Source organism: Mytilus trossulus, chromosome 2, assembly GCF_036588685.1.
Source record: "Mytilus trossulus isolate FHL-02 chromosome 2, PNRI_Mtr1.1.1.hap1, whole genome shotgun sequence".
NCBI lineage: Eukaryota > Metazoa > Mollusca > Bivalvia > Mytilida > Mytilidae > Mytilus > Mytilus trossulus.
The window spans coordinates 31011518-31037874 of NC_086374.1; the positions used below are offsets into that span (position 1 = coordinate 31011518).

General features: G+C 30.6%; 1 protein-coding gene across 2 annotated transcripts; it reads right to left on the reverse strand.

Moving 5' to 3' along the window:
* Positions 1-14365: 14365 nt before the first annotated feature.
* On the reverse strand, positions 14366-24464 carry LOC134706989 (uncharacterized). Of its 2 annotated transcripts, XR_010105675.1 has the most exons (7): positions 23628-24464; positions 21292-21472; positions 20459-20544; positions 19512-19712; positions 17285-17424; positions 16452-16642; positions 14366-15888 (listed from the first exon to the last, which is right to left on the reverse strand). XR_010105675.1 is itself a non-coding variant. In XM_063566405.1 (4 exons), exons 1-4 carry the CDS (start codon positions 24079-24081, stop codon positions 18883-18885), a joined length of 1551 nt encoding a protein of 516 aa, XP_063422475.1. In that variant the 5' UTR covers positions 24082-24464; the 3' UTR covers positions 18770-18882. The 2 variants fall into 2 exon arrangements, 1 of the variants encoding a protein (XP_063422475.1); XM_063566405.1 differs by lacking the exons at positions 14366-15888; positions 16452-16642; positions 17285-17424 and having other exon boundaries at positions 18770-19712.
* Positions 24465-26357: the final 1893 nt, after the last annotated feature.

Sequence of the window (26357 nt, forward strand, 5' to 3'; positions counted from 1 at the left end):
TATAATGGAATTTGATGAGACTGTCATACAAGTAAAAGGTTTAGCCAGCTATAAAACCAGGTTCAATCCACCATCTTTATTACATAAGATATGCTTGTAGCAAGTCAGGAATATTAAAAGTTATCTACGTTCATATCCGTAGATATGGGTATTTTAACACCCTGAAGTACCCCAGTACACCTTGAGATCTTAGAAAAGGCAGATGTTGGATAAATCAATTATTCGCCTTACGAATTATAATAGATCTCTGCAGCGAGTAGAGCAAACCTATGTTCATCGACTTTATATATATTTTAAAAAGACATTTGACAGCCTGCACAGAGAGACTTTGCAGACAATATTTCAAACCACCACCGAGTCCTTCAAAGAAAGATACTGTGTATTGCAATGATGTATCCTATCACATTTACTTTTTCGTATGGGTATAGACTGGGTTCAACTTATAGACACGTCCATTGAAGGACTTATACTTTTCAGTCGACCTTTTATGAATATCAACAACTCAAAAAATGCTACAAGAGAAACTAAATATTTTGAACATGAAGCATCGAAAAAATGTTTAAATAGTCTAGCGGCTAAGTCCAATAATTTTGCACAATCGATCACTTTATAGTAACAGTTTTACAAAAACTAAAGTTATATTCATCAACAGCCAAAATAAAGATCCGATCACAATCAATGGCAACCAAATAGAAAATGATGACGATTTCACTTATCTTTTGAGCATAAGCAGTACCGAAAATTACGCAAAGATAAATTCTAGGCATTCATAACCACGTTCAGCATTTGCAATACTACAACTCATCTGGTAGTGTAAAAACATCAGCAATAATACGTCGATTAAAGTATTCGACAACAATGGAAAATCATGGCTGCTGTATGGATGACAAATCATGCAAAGAGAAATAACGAAGGTTTGATCGTTCTGTTAGAACTGTTAACGCAAAATATAAACACATTTTTGGCCACATAAGATCAGCAATTAAAACTGACTGGAAAGAAGTAATGGGAAGAACATCACAGATTATATAGAGCATAGACATTCTAGATGGATAGGCAACGTTTTGTTAATGCCAAATTCAGGAACACCGATAACAGCCCTGAACTGGACACTAACTTGATAAAGAGAACCGGTCGACTTATTACTATCTGGGGAAGAACTGTGCGGCCGAGAAATCGGCTAAACCTTAGGGCAGGCTCTTGTAGAAAAGTACAAGTAACAATGTAAGAAGCTTGTAGTAGCAGCAAGTTCCTCCAATTCGAATGCAGAGGAAATGAGAATAGGTAAAAATTAGATCTGTCGCCATATATTGATGATGATCTCCCACATGATGATCTCCACAGAATATTTCGTCGGTCATGTGACCTGATGTAAACATAAAGCTTAACACATATATTTGTATTTGATTTCGTGTTATAGTTAAGCATTTGTTGATATGCTTGTTCCATGCGAAGCCCATGCCACTTAAGGATTGACATGAAATTCGCATCAAAATGGTTTGAAAATAGATGAATTATTGATTTGCATGTCAATTATTCATCAATATTGTTTGATAAAATTGAACCAAAACTGACTATTAGCACCAATATATTATTTCACAAAATCTTTGAATCAAACACATTCTGTTATACTTCGTACCTTAAAGTTTAATTCAATTGTAACATCTAAATTTTTGTAATAAAATATTGTTACCAAACTTGTTTGTATTTTTTTTTAAATAATTCCTAGATATATATAACCTGCAACTTGGTCTTACAAAAAAATGTAACAATATACTTCTAACTTATATGACCATTCTAATATATAAATAGTCTACCACAAAATATATTGTTTTTGATATATCCATCTATTGTAATAATCATTTTAAAAAAAATCTCATTAACTATACAACCACCACATTATCAAAAAGTTATTTAGATGCATAATATTATTGTGCAACAAAACAGATTGTTTTAAATATAGTTTTAACTAGCTTATATTGTAGTTTTGACCAACCCGATTAGGACTATGACAGCTTTAATGTTAAAATGGTGAAAAAAAGGAAGAAAGAACGAGAATGAATGCATCAAACAATCATTCGATGAATTGCATAAACTGATTGATAAAGACAATCTTAAATCAAAAACAAAATATAATGCAATGAATTAAATCGATAACGATAGCAATATTTCTGTCAATAACTGTTCAATATGCAGGAAAAGAGCTAGGTAAGAACTGTCCGAAACAGCTCTAAGTTAGAACTTTCATGAAAGTATATGTTAGAAATGTTACATACTATTTCAAGTTAGTCCGCCACTTCAAGACACTGTTGTTCTACCGACTTTTTGATTGAACAGTTATCTTGACAAATTTTAAGAGAGAGTATTAAAAAGTCAAATAAAAGAAATACAGAACTCCAAAGAAAATGTCAAAACGAAATTTGCGTAGTCAAATGGCAAAATCTAAAGATCAAACACATCAAATGAATGGATAACAACTGTCATATATAACAAACTTGGTACAGGCAATACAATATAACTGAAACTCGTTGTTTGTTATTGTAAATATAGATCATTTCGATTTTACATAAATACATGAGGTTTCTAAAACAACGGTATTAAACAATCAAATCAATTTTACATACATATTCAGTAGTTCAGCTTCTTTGTGATATGTTTTACGTTCTTTATCAAGGTATTTCCTTTTTTCTTATTTAATGCAGGGTTATTGTCTTGGTTCTTGATCATGCAGTATTGGAAATACTTTTAAATCATGTTTCGTCTTTTCAAATAATTTCTCACAAAAGGAATCGTGCCCATAAATTTGCATTTGCTGACTATTTCTGATTTGTAAAGTATTTAAATTCGGATAAAAAAATGTGCATGTTTATAACCTTTATGTGAGTTAACATATTAAAGAGTGGATGATAAGAAGAAGAATAACGATAACATTTGAATTTTAGATTTCCTTGGTTAAGTGCAAACTTAGGTAAGATAATGCAAACTACTTAAGACTAGCACTTTATTGAGGAAATTATGAAATTAAACCACATTTTACTTAAGTGTCAATGCTGTGCGTGCTTATAGTTTTATAGCTTATTTTATTTTCTGATTTTGTAGTGCAACGTTGCGTAATATGCTGATTTTTTAACTGTATTAAGTTGTGAAAGGTTTAATTTTGTGAGAGCAAGTTGCTTTTATATTCTCGTCTGCTTCTTGTATCATTGTGTGTTTTTTACCATTACTAGTTAAACTTCTTATTTTTTCCTATCAGAGTTTATGTTATTTGTAAATTATGAACATTGCTTCAAGTTTGAAAAATGTTGATATCAATAAAACTCATGGCGTCACGTTAAAAAAAGTTCATAGAAAAAAATTAGTATCTTATTGTATTTTTAAAGTATTCACTACTACATATAGAATATCGCAACTGATCAAACAAGACACAGTTAATCACCAATCATAAATCTGTAACATTTAGCCTGAAAGACTGTAATAACTTCAACAAGTCAGCCTCTTACTTATCTTTTTATTGATATTACAAGAAAGAAAATTATAAAAAGGTAGTGGACCATATTGATAAATAAACACTAGAGGTATATGGTTTGCTTTCGATAATTAGCTATGTTTTATTTAAAGTTAAAACGTACTTACGCATACTCTAAACGATTAATCGATAGTAAAAGCTATCTTTCAATTAAAATTGTCAAATGAGATGATTAATGTATCAATATTTAAAATATTTTAAGCGTTAACATCAGCTAATATACTTTATATATGTATTTGCTTTCTACAGAGTAAACATGTACCATCCAATAAAAGTATGTTTCGTCGTAATATCTATTTGCGAATTAAAAGGTAAGAAAATCTTTAGTTTCTATATATTATTATTTTGCATAATATTCACGAGTATGATTAAGTAGGAAGCCCGTTGTTAAGTAATTTTTTGTTCATGTGGTTCATAGGGGATTTTCGTTTCTCGTGCTGAATGAACATTAGACCATTTGTTTTCCTGACTGAATTGCTTAACACTTGTCCTTTTTGCACTCTTTAAATAGCTTTTCGTTGTGAGCCAATGCTCCGTGTTTAACACCGTAGTATAATTGTTCAATTTGTATACATCTTGACTTGGATGGAGCGTGTCTCATTGGCACTTATACCACATCTTTTCATGTAGTGGGTCAATGTCCATATTTTTTTACTGTATATCATGTTTTTCGTATATTGTTTTGTACATACTCTGGATTCATTATTATTCGACACGAATTTAACGTTCAAAATCGCAGATTTGCTTTTTGGTTATATACAGACTTTGACCAAAACACGAAATCATAGATCCACAAAAATGCAAGTTTCATCAATCCACGACAAATGATACCATAAAAAAAATAATGAATCCACAAAAAATCCTCCCGTTATATTTTTCGTTATAATTTATTTTTCTTTTGTCGTATCAACATTTGTTATAGCTAACTTTACGGTTTGTTTTTGTTAAATTTTTTTTTTTAACTTAATCATCATTTGGCCTCTGGTATAGCATGTCATTAATAATCCTATCACATCTTCTTATTGTTTATTTCTAATCCGCAGAAATCCATTTTAAGTATTTTTGTGACACCATGTTGACTACTCTTGGTTTTCCATGGTTGTGTTAGCACATGGTAAATGCACAGTCACTTTCATAATTATGTGTGAATTATAATTGGAAAGAGTGAATCAAAAGTTTGATCTATTAATAAAAAAAATCAAAAACAAAATCAAAAATGTTAAGTATTGCACTCCCTACACATTTAACAATTTAGTTTTGTTCTAATATCTCCTTTAATTCTCAAGAGCCAAGTAATCTGTAAATTCAATCTAGGCATAGTTAATTTCTAAAAGGGAGTAACGGATAAATCTGAGTTAATTAGAATTAATTGAATGTAATGTGTTATGGAAGCAGATATAATAACGCTTTTGATAAGTTGTGTTACTTTACTTGAGCTCGCTCTCCTTACGGGCAAGGTTTTAGAATAAATGATTCAAACAAACAAACAATTTCTGGGTTTTTATTTTGGTAAAATAAAGCCGTTAGATATGATTATTATCCATATCAATATGAAAAGTCCTACGCATGATTAACATACATGTACTACTCACGAAATTTTCACATTTCATAAAAGATCTATGCGGATTGTTATCTGCTCTTTCACAATTCTAGATTGAGTCGGACACGACGGCAATTTTAAGTTAACCAGTCAACTTTGGAAAGGATTTGCATATCCCATTGACATGTATATAAGATATAAGTGTGGTTGGAAACTTTTGTCAATATATGTTATACTGTAGACCGCAAATTCTTCTTGCTTTAAAAAAACATTTACAACATAACTTTCATTGGATAAATCTAATAATTAGTATACAAGCAAATCGAAATAACCTGTGTCCTTACTAGGTTTTGTCTATAAGCCGCTCCTTAAAACAAGTAGTGTTTTAAACTTTTACTTATTGTATAATCCCAACTGATTCACAATTTACTTTGAATTGTTTCGCGATAAAAGAACTAAATATTTTCGCTGGTGCAATCTGAAATCCAAATAATTATTTTTTTTGTTTTTGTTTTATTTACTTTATAATTAAAAAGCTAAAATTGATTTAGTACATTTGTGATACTAAAACAATACTAATGATCATTATTCTTAAAAATAATTTACAGTGAAATACAATATCATAATTATATGACAAACAATTTAACTATTAATCGTTAATTTGTTCTCATCTCTAATTGATTTTAGAAAATGCAAATGTTTAAATGGAAAACGTATAGAATATAAAATTCCTTAACGGACAGCATATGGAGGATATTATAACATAATTCGTTACGGATAGTTATGAACACTTCTTTTAAAATTGTCTTACTTTTTTACATATTTAATGACAATGGTGAGTACATTCAAACTATCAGCATGCATGCATATTGGTGAATATTGTTCTGATTAAATATCTTTATTACACGATGTTCTGATCTTAATGTATATATTCTACAAGAGTTAATTTACGTCATTAACAATCCATACACTTACACTTTTATTGTATACTAGTATCTAACCAAAGCGTGTTAAAAATAAGAACACATGTTTGTCACTGAAGACGCCATCATTTTGAAACTTTGAATTAGTGCGATATGATATATAACGGCAATCTTACAAAGATAAAAAAAAAAAAAAAAAAAAAAAAGATAAATTATGTAGCTCTTTTACAGATATTTAAGTCTCAAATCGGAAAAAGAAAAGCTACAATCTGCTTTAATTTTGGTATTTTTGTAAACGACTCCTTATGAGCTATTACAGATAAAAGAAAAAGAAAAATAGGTGTTATGGGGCAAAATATTTTACCCTATATCGTAGGAAGAATACCAAGGAGTTCAAATGTCTGACAACACCTAATTACATCCTTAAATCGTGCTCATATAAGGTGTGTACTCTTTAATGGTTTACATCAACGTCGAGCTTCTATTTCTAACGGATATATTTATCATTGCACATCTCCTCAATTTGATCTTAAAGTTACATCGTTATGTTCATCTAACGTGGCTCGGTACTTAGCATCACGTTAATGTGTTTGTATTATCTTTCATTTTTTTCTGGTGCGTTTTGTATATGCGACTTTTTGTGTTTCTATAGTTCTTATGACGTGACTCTGTACCCCGTCAATATGATACTGTACTGTTCTATTATATGTCATTATGATATATTTCTATTATGTATTAGAAAATACGTTGAACCACAAACGTCAAAATAATTCAATCGCGAAGTAGGATGAACTATTTGTGGATTCTTATATATTCTATATAACTTTTGGACTATTTTGAATCTCGGTCTATTTTGAAATTAATTCTTACATACTTTGATTTTTTTACCCTATATGCTAACATTGCCCATGTGAATTTTTTAAATTGTTTGTATATACATTTAACAACAAAATTATATGACGTATAATATTTTCTGACGTCAGACACGCGAATCAATTAATGTGTTTGTAGATGGATGTTTTTTGTGATCTGCTAAATTGTTCCTTTTAAAATTGTTACACGATGTTGACTGCTGTATCTATATTTTGACTATTTTATTTATAATGTCTGTTTAGTTCACGCGTCATTGTAAATATAACGAAATTTGATGAGCCTGTCATCAAAGTGAGAGGTTTAGCGCTTTAAAACCAGGTTTAATCCACAATCATTTTAAAATGCCTGTACCAAGTCAGGAGTATCACAGTTCTTGCCCATTCGTTTTTGATGTGTTTTGTCATTTGATTTTGCCGCTGTGAATATGGACTTTCCGATTGGATTCTCCTCTGAGTTCAGTATTTTTGTGATTTAACTTTTTACCTAAAATGACAGTATAACTCTCATTGGCATATTTTAAGAGAAACATTTTAAAAGCATGTTTATGTTTATGGTTGATAATCCGTTAAGAGTCTGAATTATATTTTGTTGTTTTGAATGTATCAAGAACACTGTGGTTAATTTTAAAAAACTTTTAAAAGTCGAGGTATTTTGTTTTTAAATCGGAAGCAATTAGAAAGATGTTTGTCGGTGCTAGGTACCGAAAAATGGTGCTGCAAAGAAGGAGTTGAATTTTGTAATCTGTAAGTGGCTTGATTAACAAGAATTTAAAAATAAAAGAAAGTAGAAATAAGCATGCCGCAAATGCGGCATAGTCGATTTAGCAACAGTAACTGAGGGAACATAATTGATTAATTTTCCAGTATTAGCTCTTGTGAAAATAAATAAAAGTATGTTCAGCGTTATTTAAAACACTCCTTACAATAATTATATTTTTTTACAAATAAAGTGTTAGCAAGACCGTATAATTAGTATTATAATCGATTATGAAAATATATTGTTTAAAGCATTGTACGGTTTTTTAAATTGCAGTTCCTGTTTTCAACAAATCGAGTTGAGCATATTAACCTTTTTCGTTTGCTTATTCAGTTCGAGCATAACATTTGAATTTTAAATATAGATTCACTTGATATGAATACATTTTTTGAAATTGTTAAACAATTTAGTGTTTTTGATATTGTTTTTCATCGAACTTTGTCTTTTGACATTACAGCGAAAATCGATCTCCGATGTTAGACGTATGTTATGTCTACATTCTTTATTCTTGAACAAAGCTATGATTTTTTAAATGCAATACTACAACCTAGTTGCGTCATTAATATACAAAACAGTTCCAGTGAACGTACATGTTAAAACATCTAGTCCCATCCTTTTGAACGTCAATAATCGGAATCATAAATTATTTAATTGGAACTTTTGATGAGACATTGTGTTCCGACCAGTTATTCAAGTTAACCTGCTTACATTCGACCTTTATATTCTATTATTCAATGGTGTATATAGGTTTAGCATTTGATCTTTTTATCTTGGGAATGGTTAAGTTTCGGGTAAGCATAAACTAAATATATATCAAAATAACTGCAACATTAATACTGAGACGGGATTCATGATTTGTATAAAGCTGTACATTAACCTTTCCAACTGCAAGTTCTTTTTAGGAGTAAGGGTTTATCTAAGTTTCACATTTATTGGTAAGGAAAAATTAACAAACTCCATAGATGTAACACTAACCAAAGGAACCTTTTTTTTTCCTCTAGCTATCCTACAACTAAGCCTTCCAGATGAATATCCTTTAATATAATCAAATTGTCCTTTTTACTTTATGCAGTTATTAAATCATCGGGTAATTTGGCTACTGAAGGTCATTTATTGTACCTATATACATATATATCAATCACGCAACAATGTTTTCAATTTTTCTCACTATCAAGCTTCCATACCCCCAACTAGCTTTCTATATTTGAAATGGCTGTACACTTTGTTGGTTCAGAGCGTTATGTTTAGCAAATACGAGTACATTTTCTGTCATGAATAAAACATTTTTCGCCTGGGGTAATTATTTTGGTTGCTCTCCCACCTGTAAGATATAACAAGGATGTCCTCGATTGGTGAAAATATAACTTTAATTTGTAAAGGACGACCGTAATTTATACAGGGTGGGCGTAACTTTTAAAGGATGACCGTCAATTATAAGATGTCCATATTTGTACTTTTTGTTGAGTTTGTCTCAATAGGACTCGGTTAGCGTATATATATTTATATGTAATCAATTTCTTTTTAACTATTGGCTGTATTTTGAATTCATGACAATGTTATATACACAGAGGAACAAGTGGTCAGTAAGCTGGAGTCTCCTTTTGACAACATGTTTGTTGAATTTAGAGGTTGACCTTTTTAAATTGTCGGCATTACTATGAGAATGATAAGTGTGCTTCTCCATGCGGACTATTTTTCCTTTCGTAAAATTTAGAGTTTCTTCAAACACTTGTCAACAACAAAAAAACAAAGAACTCAGATTAAAGATATAAATTGATGATGTTCTTTCCATAAATAATCCAAACTTCTCCAATTGGATTTCATTTACATTTCCTCCATTACTAGAAATTAAAGAAACAACGAACACGGCTTTATCTGTCTAATGTTTCCCGTCTCAGTACCACAATCTATAACAAACGAAACGATTTATTTTTTTGAAAATTATACCAATTCAGGAATATGATATTTGTTATCCATTCGTTTAATGTGTTTGAGCTTTTGATTTTGCTTTTAGGTTTGGAACTTTAAGTTTTAATTTTCTTTGGAGCTCGTTATTTTTGTTCTTTCACTTTTTTTAAAATACAGGAGCCTTTAATTCAGTGATTGACATTTGTTGATCCGTTACTGAAAAGGCAGCAAACAAACTCTATACTCTCGACACTAAAATGTTCTTTTGTGGCTGTCTAATGGAAAGGTTAATAATTCATTGACATGTTGCAGTTACATGAACATTGAACTTTTTTATTTTATTTTTATAAAACTTTTAGCCATTCGCAATAATTCTCTAGTGATTACGATTATTACCATAATGTTGACTGCTGTGCCCCTATTTTTGACATGCTTACCTATTTCATGTTTATTTGTCATAAGAGTAACATTATTAGGTAGCTATAAAACCAGGTTGTGTCCACCATTTTTCTATATAATTAAATGACTATACCAATTCAGGAATATGATATTTGTTTATCCATTCGTTTGATGTGTTTTAGCTTTTGATTTAGCTTTAAGGTTTGGAATTTTAAGACTTTATTTTTCTTTGGAGCTCGTTATTTTTGTTCTTTCACTTTTTGGGGGGAATACAGGAGCCTTTAATTCAGTGATTGGCATTTGTTGATCAGTAACATATTTGTTTTACGGGGTGTTTTTTTTGTAAATTAATTCGGCCGTTAGTTTTCTCGTCTGAATTGTTTAACATTTGGCATTTCGAGGCCTTTTACAGCTGACTATGCGGTATGGGCTTGATCATTGTTAAGGCTGTACGGTGACCGATAGTTGTAAATTTCTGTGTCATTTTATCTCTTGTGGAGAGTTGTCTCATTGGTTTCAATACCAAATCTTCTTTTTTATATTTTAATGACACACTTTTATTTAAGTGTAATTGATTCACGGGGGATTTATTTTTTCAATGAGCGAAACTGTTTTATTTTTATATCGATATGTATCATATCTGTTCGAATAATAAATATAAAGGTATAAAGCAAACCAAACAATCCAATAAATGAAAGATAATTAATGAAAGAAGAAATTAAAAATAAGCATTGGAGCCTGAAAAGGCAGTAAAATATTTATATTCTCGACACTGAAATGTTCTTTTGTGGCTGTCTAATGGAAAGGTTAATAATTCATTGACATGTTGCAGTTACATCAACTATGAACTTTATAATTTAATTTTTAAAACTTTTAGCCATTCGCAACAATAATAGTCACTGAAAGAGTTCACAATTAGTTAAAATATCAGCATTTAAGGATGAGAATTACAGTTTGCATGTAAACATGTCAAAAAGTATAAGTTCAAAGTACGAAAAAATACGTCATACCTTTAAGTTATTATACGATAAACAAAAATATATATAAAAAAAAACATTAATCAAACATTAGATCGTATATCACCGAAAATGCGTGTAAGACACTAGTCTGCTCTCTCGTCACCTCCAGATTAGACTATGGGAACGCTTTGCTATATAATGTAAACTCTTCCACTATAGCAAGACTGCAACGCGTTCAAAACACAGCAGCTAGACTTATCACAAGAACAAGGAAGTTTGACTCTATAACACCTGTTCTGATGCAGCTACATTGGCTCCCTGTGAAATACCGATCACATTTTAAATTTTACTTTACGTTTTTAAGGCATTACACGATAAAGCACCTAAATATTTGAAATAACCGATTGTACCATACGCTCCTATTAGAACACTTCGGTCAGAAAATGAAAAACTCATAACGAATCCAAGAGATTTCCGCACTAAAACATATGGTGAAAGACGATTCGACCGAGCTGGAGCTACATTGTGGAATGACCTACCAATTCATTTACGGAAAGAACAATCGCTTCTTCGTTTTAAAAGGTTTAAAGACACATATTTTTAGACTGGCGTACTGTGATGTGTAAGACCTGTGATAATTTATTACTATCTAAAAGTTTAAGTGATAGGACCTTTTTATTTATTTTTTATTTATTTAATTTTTTAGTTTTAACGATTTTATTGAAGAGACAGTTTTATTTATCTTTTCTCTGTGTTTTACTTGAATGTAAATATTTATAACTTTCATCATTATTTTTTTTATTGACTGTTATATTTAATATGTTTTATGGTATTCATTGTGATATATATTTCCCTTGTCAATTCTCTTAATTTACATCATTATTCTATTTAATTTCTGTTTTATTCTTATGTTCATATATATATATGCAATCGCCAATGGCAGTCAGCAGGGTTAAAGAACATCAGTTGTTCGACCTGTTAGTCAAATGCGTTTTGTTTAAATATACTTTTTCACTCTTTTGGTCTTTTGGAAAATGTTGTTTGTGCTGTTTTTAGACCCTTCTACAACGAAATTTGTTTGACATGCACACGTATAAAAATTGCGGTTTTTATCCAACGCAGTCATAGGTTTGAACGTAGTTTTCAATTTAGACTCGTCTATATTTTTTGTTTGGGCATGTATCATATTTTCCCTCCGGTTTATATGATCCGTTCATCCTATATATTGACTCTTAAAATTCAAGAGTTAATCTAAAAATGAGGGTACTTTCTCTAAAAATGAGGGTGCTTTTTATATGGCCTTCCAAATACCGTTTCGATCCCTAACATCACTGAAGAGACATTTATTGTCGAAATCCGGATATGGTGTACTAAAGAAATATTGACACCGAATGTTTGTGGCACAACATCCTGTCCACAAGTTAACAAATTTTTTTTCTGTGACGTATTAAATTTATTATAAGATCCATTTTGTTACAACCTGTGATCAATTTTATTTGGCAATCGCCAATGGCAGTCAGCAGGGTTAAAGAACATCAGTTGTTCGACCTGTTAGTCAAATGCGTTTTGTTTAAATATACTTTTTCACTCTTTTGGTCTTTTGAAAAATGTTGTTTGTGCTGTTTTTAGACCCTTCTACAACGAAATTTGTTTGACATGCACACGTATAAAAATTGCGGTTTTTATCCAACGCAGTCATAGGTTTGAACGTAGTTTTCAATTTAGACTCGTATATATATATATATATATATAATTGCTATTATTGTATGCATTGTGATATATATTTTCCTTCAATTTTATATGTTAAGCGCTAAGAGTATTATGTTTATTAGATAGGCGCTATATAAAAGCTATGTAATAATAACAATAATAATATTTGTAATTGAAAAGAATAACTATCTCCTATGTTAACAAGTGTGCATTTAATTAGAACAAAATTGCAATATATCAAATATGCTTGAAAAGATGGATGACAGATATGAAAGGAACTTCAAACTCATTGGTCAAGAAGACATTGACAAAAACCTGGCAAATTTAAGTGAAAGTTTATACTAAAAATAAAAACATATTATTCACTTATAAAATAATTAAGCTCGGGTCGTAAAGTACATTAAGAAACGGCTATAAAACCAGTGTAAATCAATCTGAAAATGAAAGACACATATTAAAGAGCTATTGCCTTTTATTTAAAATAATGATAATATAATTCACAAAGTCTTGTTTAGTGAAAACAAATATAAACATAAAATTCAGATAGAAAGAGACGGAGGTTTCTAAAGGAAGAATTAAAGAAAATAAATCGAAGAGAAACCGACAAAACCATTGCAAGCACCTGAAACTTAGCGCGCTCACTGATGATACCCCGACGAAATATGTCAATAAACAGGAAGATGTTGAGTAGTGAACCCGGAAACGCATCACACAGTACAGGCCTTAAATAAACCCTGAAACCAAATTTCAGAATTGCTTATATTGTAGTTCCTCAGAAAAATGTGACGAAAATTTTCATGTGACGGACAGACTGACGGATAAATGAACTGAAGGATTGACTGACGGATGGACAATCATAGGTAAAGCAGTATAACCCCACTTTTTTTAAAGGGAGTATATAATAAACAGAAACGTAAGGGAACTAACAACGGTCTACAAATCACAAATCAGTTAAACACAATATTTAAAGTGTTAGAAATTAATTATCTGCATTGTAAAAAAAAGTATGTAAATTAATAAATTATATGTTAAAAAATGAGCCCGTTAACGGGCCAGTCAACGGGCTCATTTTTCAACATATAATTTCTTATTTGCTGTAAGTCCTCGATGTTATTTTCGTATGTATCAATATTGTTTCATATTTTGTCCTGACAGGACCTTGATGGCAAACTGTGAAGTTACGGTTATGTGTATATTCAACTATCATATGGAGACACTACGAACCAGTAAAAGTCTGAAATGGCCTATGTCTGTACTCGACTGTACTGATTTTTACTCGACCAAACTAAATTGGTCTGAAATTTATTTGATATATTCAACCGTAGTAAGAACCATACTTTACAGTCTGAATTTTTACTCGACTTTAACTTGACAAGTACCCAACCATTTAATGAATCTAAACCATGCTCGACCAAGTTTGAATCATACCCGACCAAGTTTGAATCCTACTCGACCTAGTCTGAACCATTCTCGATTTAGTCTGAACCATACCTGACCAAGTCTTAATCAATATAAACAATTTGTGTATTTATCTAATGGATTTCATCAATTTAGAAGCTGTTTTTACAACAGCTATTTTCCATGATGTCTAGTTTAGTTATTAATGCAGTGAACCTTTTATTCTATTAAAATACAATCAATGTATAAAAAGTATATAAAACAACTTAATAAATTTTAAAAAATAACACCTTTGTTTTGTTATAACCAAGACTTTAATGTAGTCATGATGATAGAACTGCCATAGCAATCCTTGATAACCTTTTAAGGAGGTTCGCTACTGAAATTCAAAATAACAAGAAAGTTTTCCTGTTGTGTTTTTTTATAACTCCTTTCATATGGGAGTGGAAAAATGAAAAAAAAAATATAGGTCAATGCGCTATATTTTTCGTAAGGATGGCATTTATGGTCACTCATAATGTCAGTATTGAAAAATCCGGTATTTTCAAAGAATTGGAACATCTGCATTGAAGTTTCAATTACAACAACAATTCATACAAATGTAAATATATTTAATTCTAATATCAATAAAAATATACCTTTATTTCAATTTCTACAAAAATTGTGCATTCAAGGCATATAGTCAATGTGTTTTTCCCGTAATAAAAAAATAAACAAAAAAGTACGGGAAAGAGAATGACATCAAAATGAAACCTTTGATTTAACCTTTATAAAATAACAAGAAATTTTCAAAACAATTCAGAAATAATTCACAAGACTTTATTTTAAGATATTATTAATAGAAAAGTATAGGTCAATGTGCAAAATTTTGAATTAGAGCTGAAAAAAAATCAAAATTCCATGAAAAACTACGCTAAATTTAAATTTAGACATTTTTCATAACATATATGTCAATTTATCAAATACTGTTATCTTTTTTAACCAAACAATTTGTTTTAAATCTAGATCACTGTATACTAGGTACAACAAAGACCTTTTTTCATAAAAAATATATAACTAAGGACTGAAAAACATTCAAAACAACATCAAAAAGTTCATGAAAATGACATCATTCTTTCAAAAAATCTGAAACCTGTCTTATGATCTTTTCTGATTTTGTGACACGTACACCTGAACCACTCTTTTCTGTGAAAAGATCTTTTATACCTTTACAACCATTCCTAGAAAAGGCCAACTTCAAGTGCTCTAAGCACAGTCCACTACTGGCAATAATACGTGCCATTCCTAATGAAAGTATCTTACGATCAATCAACAGCTTCAAAGAAGGCAAATTTTTATGCAATTCTTTCATAGAATTGAATTTGTCTGATATGACACATTCTGGTATATATACTTTTTCAAAATGAACATTTAACTCAATTTTCTTATTGACAAGTGTGCATAGTGCATCAACATCTTCATCAGCCCTGTGGGCTTCATATGATTTGCTCATAAATGTTTCAAACAAATTTGTCTGTGAATAAGAATTCAGACCTGGATGAGAAAGTTTAAATAATGGCAATGTGTCAATAAAGCCTATCACAGTTGACTTGAATTTATCAAGCAAATTACATTTTTGTAGTGAAGTGTACAATAACACACAGTCATATGTTTGAACATTATGGCCAATTAAAACATTGTTATTAGTTTTTTCAAGAAAAGAAATAAAGTCATTGAGGCACTTTTTGATATGGACAGCAGGCAACACATTTCCATTTGATAATAACTGCCCATTCTCAAATGTCAATCCAGTAATCTCTGCCGCCTTTGGTGTTATTTGGTGCTGGGGTAGGACAAATCTGGAAAAAGATTCTGCTGCACTCTTTGCTGCTAATTGTGTGATATGGGATGATCTACCTAAAAAGCAATATAAATACAACTTATTCCAGTTCCTAGATGTTCACATAAGAATTAAATTGTACATGTATCAGTAGTTGTAAAGGTTCTGTATTAAAATAAGTTTACCAATTTCTCCACAAAATGTATAGCAATGAGTAGTGATAACATTAAGTTCATATAATGTACAAGTTTTTACACAAGAAATCCACATATTTCTTTTATTTCAAGGTACATGGCAGACTGTGTATTCATATATAGTGTAGATCTTGAAAGCTAACAAAAATCAAGTTCCATAACTCTCTGAGGAGTTGGATTTAAAAAGTGTTAGTATAGTGTAGAATTGTCAAAAACATCAGCGTCTAATATCTCCAATAAGTTGTGTTAAATTATTATTATAAATGGCAGTTGTAAAAAGATCGAGTACATGTGGTGACTAACTGCTTTGCAAGATTTGAATGACCTAATAAAGTAACTGACTGACCGACAGACAGACAAGGAGCATCACTTTAAAGGTCTCTCCATCACGTTGTGGCGTGGACAATAAATGTATTGAAAAAAAATGTTTTTTTATTATAACATACTTAGTCCTGTAGCTTCTATGTCAAAGAAAATTTCTGTAACACAATCATGCTTTGGTGAGGCTTCTATTCTTGAAGTTCTAGGAGGGGGTATTTCTGTTATGTTTTCAGGATCCAATCTAGATTCTTCCATATCTATGCCTGACTGGTAACTGATTCCTTCCCTCACTTCACAGCTTGATATATCTTGATTACTGAAAAAAACATTTTCAACAATGAATATGAAATTCTTCATTTTTCTCAATTATACATTGATCTTAAAGAATGCCAGGTTGTTTGGAAGTTTGATTTATTGCAATAAAATATGAGGATTTAATAAATAGGTAGTATAGGATGTGAGAAAATTTTCAGTCAAGACTTAATTTAGATAGTCAACTTTCAAATTTGTTTACTATTTTTTTCAAATTAACTTGGATTTTCATAAAATTATACTGCTATTTCAGTTATATATTGATCTTACTGAATCCTAGCTTGTTATGAAGTTAAGACTATTGGCTGAGTATTGCTGTGAAGTTTAAGGATTTAATTAATCTATAGGTAAAAATAAAATAGAATGTGCAGTTCCCACAAAAGTCTTTAAAAAAATTATAACTATTTCAAAGCAACTAGGATTTTCATCAAATTTACAGATATCTTCATTATATATTTATCTTACAAAATACCCTTCTTGGGGGTAATTTGGTTTATTAAAGTTATCTATCTGATGGCTGATTTGCACTCCTTTTGTTTTTGGGATTTAGGTCTCATAAACATCTATATCAATATCTTTTTAAAATGAAACATTGAACAGGCTCTTTATATTTTAATCTATTATGTAAATGCATCTTTCAAATTACCGTTCTGTCTTCAACTCTAATCTTCTCAGTTTAGCCTTCTTTGTAATCGCTATTGCCTTTCTCTTTTTGTACTGGAGATCTCTCAGCGCGCTAACTTTGGATGTGTGAACACCAGGTGAAAGACCAGCTGTTCTATTTGCCTGTAATGTATTTATATATATAAATAAATATTTGTTCATTCATTAGTATGAGTAAGTAAATTCCTTCCAACTTTATATGAAAGGTGAAATATTTATATTTTTTGCTGAATTTTATATACTTAGTTAACCTGGCATGAAAAGAGTTATCACCCATTGATTTGTGAACTGAAAAACTATTTTATTCTAGTGTGAAAATATTGCTATCCATTACAAAGCAATATATATATACTGATTTTAATGACATTACAATTATTTTAATAAAAATATATGTTTTTCTGTTACGTGTTATGTAATTTATTCTCCATTGCCATTGGCCTGATATGAGTAATTTGAACTTATAGTAATCTATCTATCTAATATCATAAGAAATAACAAGAACAAAAGTATGAATATATAATCAAAAATGCAATGTGGCAATCAATATATAAATTGTCAATTTGTTTTATTTTGTCAAAGGAAAGGAATAAAAATTGGAGCAAAATGTAATTCCTTTTATCATGTTTATTTGGTTGGCAAACATTCTATCAAACTTTTAAATAAGTTATATAGTGTTCAAGACAATGTGCCAGCATTCATCAAATTCTTTAGAAAAACTAAAAGTAGAAAAAATATTGCTTTCCTATTTCTCTCTAACTTTCCTTTGACAGGTGAACAATTAATGAAAAAAAAACATTAAATAATGTTAAAATGTCATAATCATAATAAACAGATTGGCCAGAAGCAAATATGGTACCCCATAATTCATGAAATGATTTATTTTTGTGGTTTTATAGGAGAAATTTTAGTTTTAGTTAGTATTAATTCTCATACTAGTTCCAAAACAATTCTGCAATTCAAACTGAGTTTACAAAGACAGACAGAAATGTATACCATATAGTATGTCCTGTCAAAAGTTAGGAAAATAAAGAGTCTCCCAAACAAACATGAATTGTGATGATTTTGTTTTCTATGTCAAACTTGAAGTAGCAGACCCATCCAAGAATCATGCAATTTGGAAAATAAGTTGTTTTATATACCAATTTATTCATACAGTATATAGATATGTTATAGCTCTATATATAGAATTAAACTAAAATAATTAAATGTAGTCTAAAGTGGCAGTTTTACTTGATTACAGGACATATATGACCTTTAAATGTGAACTATAAATATTCTGTTTGTACATTATTACAAATTTGAGAGTTATCTCCCTTTGTCCAAGTTAATTGAAATTTTATGTAGGCTATAAATCAATGTATCTCCTATTGCACAATTCTAAGCTGGAGAGATACTTAATTTTGTGTTCAATATTTAGACAAATTACTTTTCAAATATTAAAACTATTATTACTAAAACGTTTGCTACAGCTGGTTTATGTATAAATCTAGTTTCAGTGGATCCAAATGGCTACAATGTACATGTATTCATATGATTTTAGAAGAAACATATGAAATTCAGTGTTCAAGCTTGTTTAGGAGACTAACAATAATTCAAATATGCTTTCAATTTTGTGCTTACATCTACGAGGTACTTGTGACCTTTATTTTTTTGAATGACACTTGCAGCAACCCTATAGCCAAGACTTCCAGAACTACCATAATGTCTGTTTTTTGGTGCTTTTGAAGCCACTGTATTATTAAAGCTTTCATTGCCTTGTGTACTCTCAAGTTTAGCTAGCTTTTCAGACTGTGTTATGTAATTACTGAATAATGTGCTCAATGAGGCCTGCAGTTGCTTGTCTTTTAGAGGTTTACCATATGGTAAAGAGCGAAATTTCATACTAGAGTCTTCAAAAGACTGGCACCAACTGGGATCGCAACTGGTGTGGTCACCAAAGGGGTGTTTAGATAGTGCAGGTAAATTCTTTGATATTTCTTCTGGTCTTCCTCTAGCTTGTGCAACCAAGAAATTAAAACATTTCATAAAATAGTAAATGATCTTTGTAGTAAGGCGAGAATGTTTATTTCTCAGAGCAAAAAGACTCTTTCCTAGGGTTTTCTTGACATGATTACTATCCGAAAGCTTTATTATTGACTTGTCTACTTTATTTCTCAGTCTGGCTATGGTTGTAGCATCCTCATCTCCAACTATCGTCATAATGTTCGTACCTTTTATTCTTGCATCAGCTACCATTTGTACTACCATGTCAGCTTCCATTGCTTTGGAACTCCCACTATAATTCTTTCTGCAAGTATGTACTTTAGGTATCTTTTTCATCCTTCTAGCTGTCACACATACTCTGCATGTTCTTGATCTTAAACTATAATCTAATATCATGCCTGTTCTTGTTCCAATCATTGAGCAATGACCTGTACAATAATTCATACAATAAATCAATTCATTCAAATTGGAGAATACATTCACATTTTATAAAAATAAAAGAAGACTGTATCAAGGACATAGAGGCTCCTGTTTAAAAACCCTACAGGGTATCAGACTGAAAATCAAACTTAAAGTGTATGTATTATAATCATAATAATTGTTTTCAAATTTGAAAACATTTGATTTATATGAAAAAAGAAGATGTGGTATGATTGCCAATTACACAACTATCCACAAAAGACCAAAATGACAGAGACATTAACAACTATAGGTCACTGTACTGCCTTCAACAATGGGACCCATACCGCATAGTCAGCTATAAAAGGCCCTGATAAGACAATATAAAACGAATAAGTAAATATAAATAGACTGACAATGTAACAGACAGACTGATGTCTACAGTACAGCCGACTCTTACCAAAGGACAAGGATATACACGTATAACACTAAATACCCCCTAAGCTGTCAGACACCGGACATAATTATTTGTATGAAAATTTTCATGTGGAGTAGTATTAAGAAAAACTTCCCCGGTGTATGTTTAATTGGTTATATGTGTATCGCTTGAAAATCTATGTCTATATAAAAAGGAAGATGTGGTATGATTGCCAATGAGACAACTATCCACAAAAGACCAAAATGACATAAACATTAACAACTATAGGTCTAGTTTTCTTTTTATAAAGTTTTGTCGTTCAAAGTAATAAAACACATAAAAATTTCTTTAACTTACCTGTGAGACTATCATACGATCTGCCACTACCTCTTTTTTGCCACCCTGCATCAACTGCTACGGTTATGTCGTCGTTTCCACTACATCTTTAAGTAAAAAAAATGGAAATTAGTAACACATGGATACCTGTATATCATTTTATAGCAGCTGGGATAAACTGTTAATAATACTTTTTAATAATTTCTAAACATTATGTTATTTTATTTGTACACCATTTTTAAAGTAATGTTAAAAAATGCCTTTTTATCAAATTCTAAATTGACTATAAACATTGATTTATACCTGAAATTTGGATGTATTGTAATTTGTATAACTTGCTCTTGTCCTGATTGAGCATGCAGGAAACAATTAAAATTGAGAATGGAAATGGGGAATGTGTCAAAGCGACATCAACCCTACTATAGAGCACACAACAGCCGAATTAAGGCCACCAATGGGTCTTCAATGAAGCGTGAAACCTGCATGAACGACAAGATATTAAGAACCACTAATCAATATGAATTTCAATCAATATTTATAAGAAGACTAAATAATTTCTTTCATTAAAATTGAAGTACTATAGCTATACTGCTATTTCTGAAATTATTGCATTGTTTTTATTATTGCGAAAAAATTGCGACAGGTTTAGTAATACATGTATATGGCAATAATTCAAATTCACATTTTGAAATTTATTATAATTTATTTCTATGTAAAAAGGATTTTTATCAACATTGCAAAAATTTAAATCACATTTTAGTTTAAAATAATGAAATCGCAATAATAGATAAATGCACTCAATAATTTCTAAATTTACTATTCCTCAAACTCCAAAATCATTTCTATTAACTTACTCTTTCGTCATACTCTTTTCTTTCTCTGTCCATTCCTTCATCGATTTCTCTGCAATTTCTTCAAGAATTGTTCCAATTTCATTTTGTCGTTGGTCAAACATTCTGTGGCTAACTGGAGGTATATTTAGCGTGGATAGAAAACCATTTACTTGCCTTTCACCAAGACCAGTATGAATTGATGCTAAAATAATAGAAAACAAAATTTATTAAATCTGGAGGTTGATTTTTGTTATAAATCTAGCCCCCTAAGGGATGACTAACCGCCTACCCTGAAGTTGGGCCTTAGTTTTACCCTATATAATCTTTTCACTTTTTCATATCTAACATGTCTAACCGCACCACATATTTTGTATGTACATGTAATAGTACATTTTTTACATGTATGTGCCTGTCCCAAGTAATTAGGAGCCTGTTATTCAGTGGTTGTCGTTTGTTGATATGTGCTTCATCATAAATTTGTTTTCCGTTCATTTTTTTCTGCATGAATTCGGACATTAGTTTCTCTTTGTAATTTCAGGGTCTGTTATAGTTTATTATGAGGTACCGGCTTTACTTATTGTTGAAGGACGTACAGTGACCTGAAGTTGTTAATTTCTTTGTCATTTTGTCTCTTGCGGAGAGTTGTCCCATTTGCAATCATACCACTCATTACCCAATTTTTTTTTATATAAAAGGGGAAGGTTTAAATCTAACAGTTAAAACTCTGACCGCAATTATTTGTGTGTGTGACTTCAGTCAGAAGTGGTGTGGTTATAAGTGTCTTTGTATTATTAAACCTTTTAGATTTAAAATTAGATGTTTTTGGAAGGATGAAAATATCTGGAATTCCCAACAATGGTCCATACATACATGTAGTTACTATTGCAATTAAAATTATGATTCATATAAATGTACATGTGCATGGACATTTATATAGAACTTATAAAGAGTTAGACAGACCCAATAGCAAATATGAAGCTTTCATAAATGGTTAACTTGCCTTCTTTTTACATCATATCTACATTTTGTACATGTACATGATTGTCTGACTAAACCCCCAAGGTTGGTCAACCGTTGTACTACATGTAGTAAGTTTGCTTGCTTGATACTTATCAAGTAAATTTTAATCAAAATTTCAGCTAAGTGTAGCAAAATTATAATCTGTTCTCTCAGAGACTGAAGGCCAATATTTATGTATGTATAAGTACATGTATAGATCTGAAGTCATTTTATTGTGTGAAATGTACTTATCATTTAGACTAAAGTTTTAAATAATTTAAACTACTGTAAATTCAGAAATTACTTTGAAGTTTGAACATTCATTATTGCAATTTTGTTATTTTAGATTTTCAGTATTTAAATTTTCATGATTTTGAGAAAAATTCATGTAAAATATTCATGATACATTGTATTTCAAAATTCAAGTTTAAATTGTTTACAACTCAGTCACATTTTTTCACAATAATTTCTGAATTTACAGTATAAAGTTTTCTAGGGAAGAAACCAATTTAATTCACTTCAAAGGGGGTTACATGGTTGTGGCTGTTTGTTCTAGTCAGATTTTTTTCCACACAATTTGTTAACATAATTTTTTTATTTGTAAGTTTTCCATCAAATTATTTTTATCAAAGTTTAACACTTCACACTCACAGGCTTGGATCCAGGGGGGGTTCTGGGGTTGGAACCCCCCTTTTTTGGACGATCAATGCATTGGAATGGGGACATGTACATGGAACACACACCCCCTTTTTTCTCTTCGGTTAGGAACACCTCCTGTTTAAAATGGTTGGATTCGCCCCTGCTATATGTTACCTGTATAAGGTTTTAATATAGGGGAAAGCAAGATTCTGAATATTTTTTTTGTCATCTTCTTGACCACAATATTTTTTTCATCAAATATGGCATGATTTTATGGGATCAAAATATTTTTTTAAGGAAAAAAAAAACATGATTGAGAAAATTAGGATGAGATATCAGATATGAAGTTTAACAGCCACTACATGCTTAGTGTAAAATATCCATAATATATTATATGTTTAATACACATATTTGAGAAATAAAAAATAGAGGATTGCACATGCATGTACATTATTGCTACAGGTGAACAAGAAAACCACATATTTTTTCTTTCAGCCTTATTATCAATTTATAGACTTGTTTGTTATTTAACTTATAAAGAATTTATAAAGTAAGACATCTTTGAATGAATGCAGAGGCGGCTTTAGGGAAAAAATTTGGTTGCTTATATAGGGAAATACTGAAGCATGACTGGAGTGGGCCCCCTCTTATGTCAGTCAGTGGGCCCCCATCTATGAAAAAATCTGAATCCGCCACTGGGATGCGATGATTACATTTACCTGTTGCTAACTTTGTATTTACATCCCATATTCTGTTGTGCTGTTTTCCTGTTGGTATGGCATTGATGTTTTTACAACTTTGGTTGACACATAAAACTTTCAAGACAGCAGCCAGGCCACATGTTGTTATGTTTAAACAGTTTTGTAAAGAGAGCGGAAGACCACATTGTTTGCACGCAGCGAGATGATCTGCCAATACCCCAAGTTCTACGACCCTTCTTCCATTTCTCCAGCTGTCGTCTGATGTTATGTTAACATTGTTTTCATCTATGACTTCCTCATTTATAAAATTTGACAGGTCTGGTTGTTTATATGAAGACGATGGATATGAAGTTGTATATGCATGATCTAGTAATACTGTTCGAGCCGTTTGTCTGATGTTCTGACCCTTCCTAATTGACGCAATTTTCTGTTTTTGTTTACAAGACAAAAATCCGTGTCTAAACCTCCCCATTGAATAATGATCTTATAAAAATAGCATCGATGTATATTAAAAGTAAATAAGATATAAAAGTTTGATGTAAAATGGTTAAAAAATGTTCAAATATACTGGTAAACGATCTGTTGACGGGTCTTCTGATGTCGTCTGGTGTCAATGTAAACAATGCCGGAAATAGGCGAAATACCGCGTAAATATTATTGTCGTATATTCTGGATTAATTTGACATTTAAAATTGGTTTAAAATCAAAATTTCACTAAAAATAAGGTAAGATATAATATTTGATAACTTTGAGTCAAATACATTGTTTTAAATTTATAAAAAATAAAAAATATATTACGGCATTCGTTCTCAACTACGGTGCGCAAACGGTGTCAAAATAATGAGTAGCGAACATCCTTAAAAACGTGTTAAAATGTGTTCCAAAGTTACATTAAAAATTATTTCAATTAAATTTAGATACTTTTTGTAAAAATTAAAGACATGTCATACAAAAGAAGCATTTCCATAAGGTTAATTACCTCAGTACAGGTGTGTTTTACAGATAAAAAGAAAGCCCTGATTTTCTTAAACTTCTGCATAAACAATACAACGTCAATGTGAATACAAACCTAACTATTCAAATGCAGTGACAATTATATTAACATCACAAAGAAGAGTAAAACACGTTTTAAAACACTGTGTGTCTGTAATCTTTTATGCTCTACTATTATATTTGCTTTTGGTGATTATCCCTTAGTTAAACTGCTGACTATCAGAAAGATCGGAATCATCATTTGTTTTCTGCACTAATTATTTCTATTCAACTAAAGTATCGTAATTATGTAGATATATTTACTAGTATACAACTTATATTCAAGAGAATATGTTTTTGTCCAAGATCATTTCAAAATTAAAATGACCAATAAGGGTAAAAGCTAATAACTTTGTGTACCTGAAATAATGTTGCATGAATAATGTAGTTAAAATAATAAGACTTATGACAAGAAGCTAATTTATCATAGTAAAAGTTTGATATAATCATATATGTGTGGTCATATCGAAAGTTATATGTATGGAAAATAAGTATGAATCTAAATTAGTATCAGTTTTTATCGGATTTTTTTATCACATAAGCAATACGACGGGTGCAACATGTGGATCAGGATCTGCTAACCCTTCCGGTGCATCTGAGATCACCCCAAGTTATTTTTGGGTTCGTGTTGTTTATTCTTTAGGTTTCTATGTTCCTTTGGTATCTTTCGTCCCTTTTTTTTAGAATCATTATTTCTCAATGGGAAACCTTGTACTTCACAAGTTTCCAGTTGTATATATTATAATTGTTTACAATATTGTCACTGAACTATGCAACTTTCAAAATAACATTGTACTAGTGGTTGTTCTTATTATATTCATCGTTTACACTTGTTCCTTTTAGTATCAGCGACTTTCTGGAAAGAAATCTTCAAAGCGAAAAATCAGACTGGTTTGAAAGTTTTTGATTTTTGGAGAATGACAAATTTACACTGTGGAAATGATGGCGGAAATAGCCTCTACAGACATGACTATATTGATAGAATAAACAAGACTTGTATTAAAGAGGTAAGTATCTATATAGATATAAAAAGATATGGTATGAGTACCACGGAGACAACTCTTCAAGAAAGCATTTAGAAAAATAAATATATACATACATTAAATCATAATCTGACTATAAATATACGGACATAATAATGTAATGGAACAGTGTCGTTGATTAACAACAAAAGAATGCTTCATAAAGGAGAATAGTAGGTATACTGAATACTGTTATATATGAATTTCAAATGTATGAATTAATTTGGAATATCTTGCAGGTCTTTTTTGATTTTTGACGACACACTTATGTAAAATACTACTGCTTTCAATGACAACTATGTGTTGAAATTTTCTCGGAATTCGGTATTTGTGTGATTTTTCATTTTTTTTCATATGTACATGTAACAATACAAGAATAACGTTATAATAATACAAATAATAAATCTTTGCATAAAAGACTCTAAAGAGAGGGAAAACAACAGACAGTCAATACATATCGGATCTTCTAAATCCGATATAGCAAAGAATTGAGAAGGCTTACGAGTTTTGCAACGAAATTGATACAATATAAGATATATACAAACAAGTTGAACTGAAATAGTATTGACAGATATTTCGACTTATAAAGGGTCCTAAACCTTGTCTTTCATAGTCTTCAACTATAGTCATCGGTTGTCAATGTGTCTAAGTAGTTAAACCACTGTATCAAATTATCCTATCAACACTGAGATTT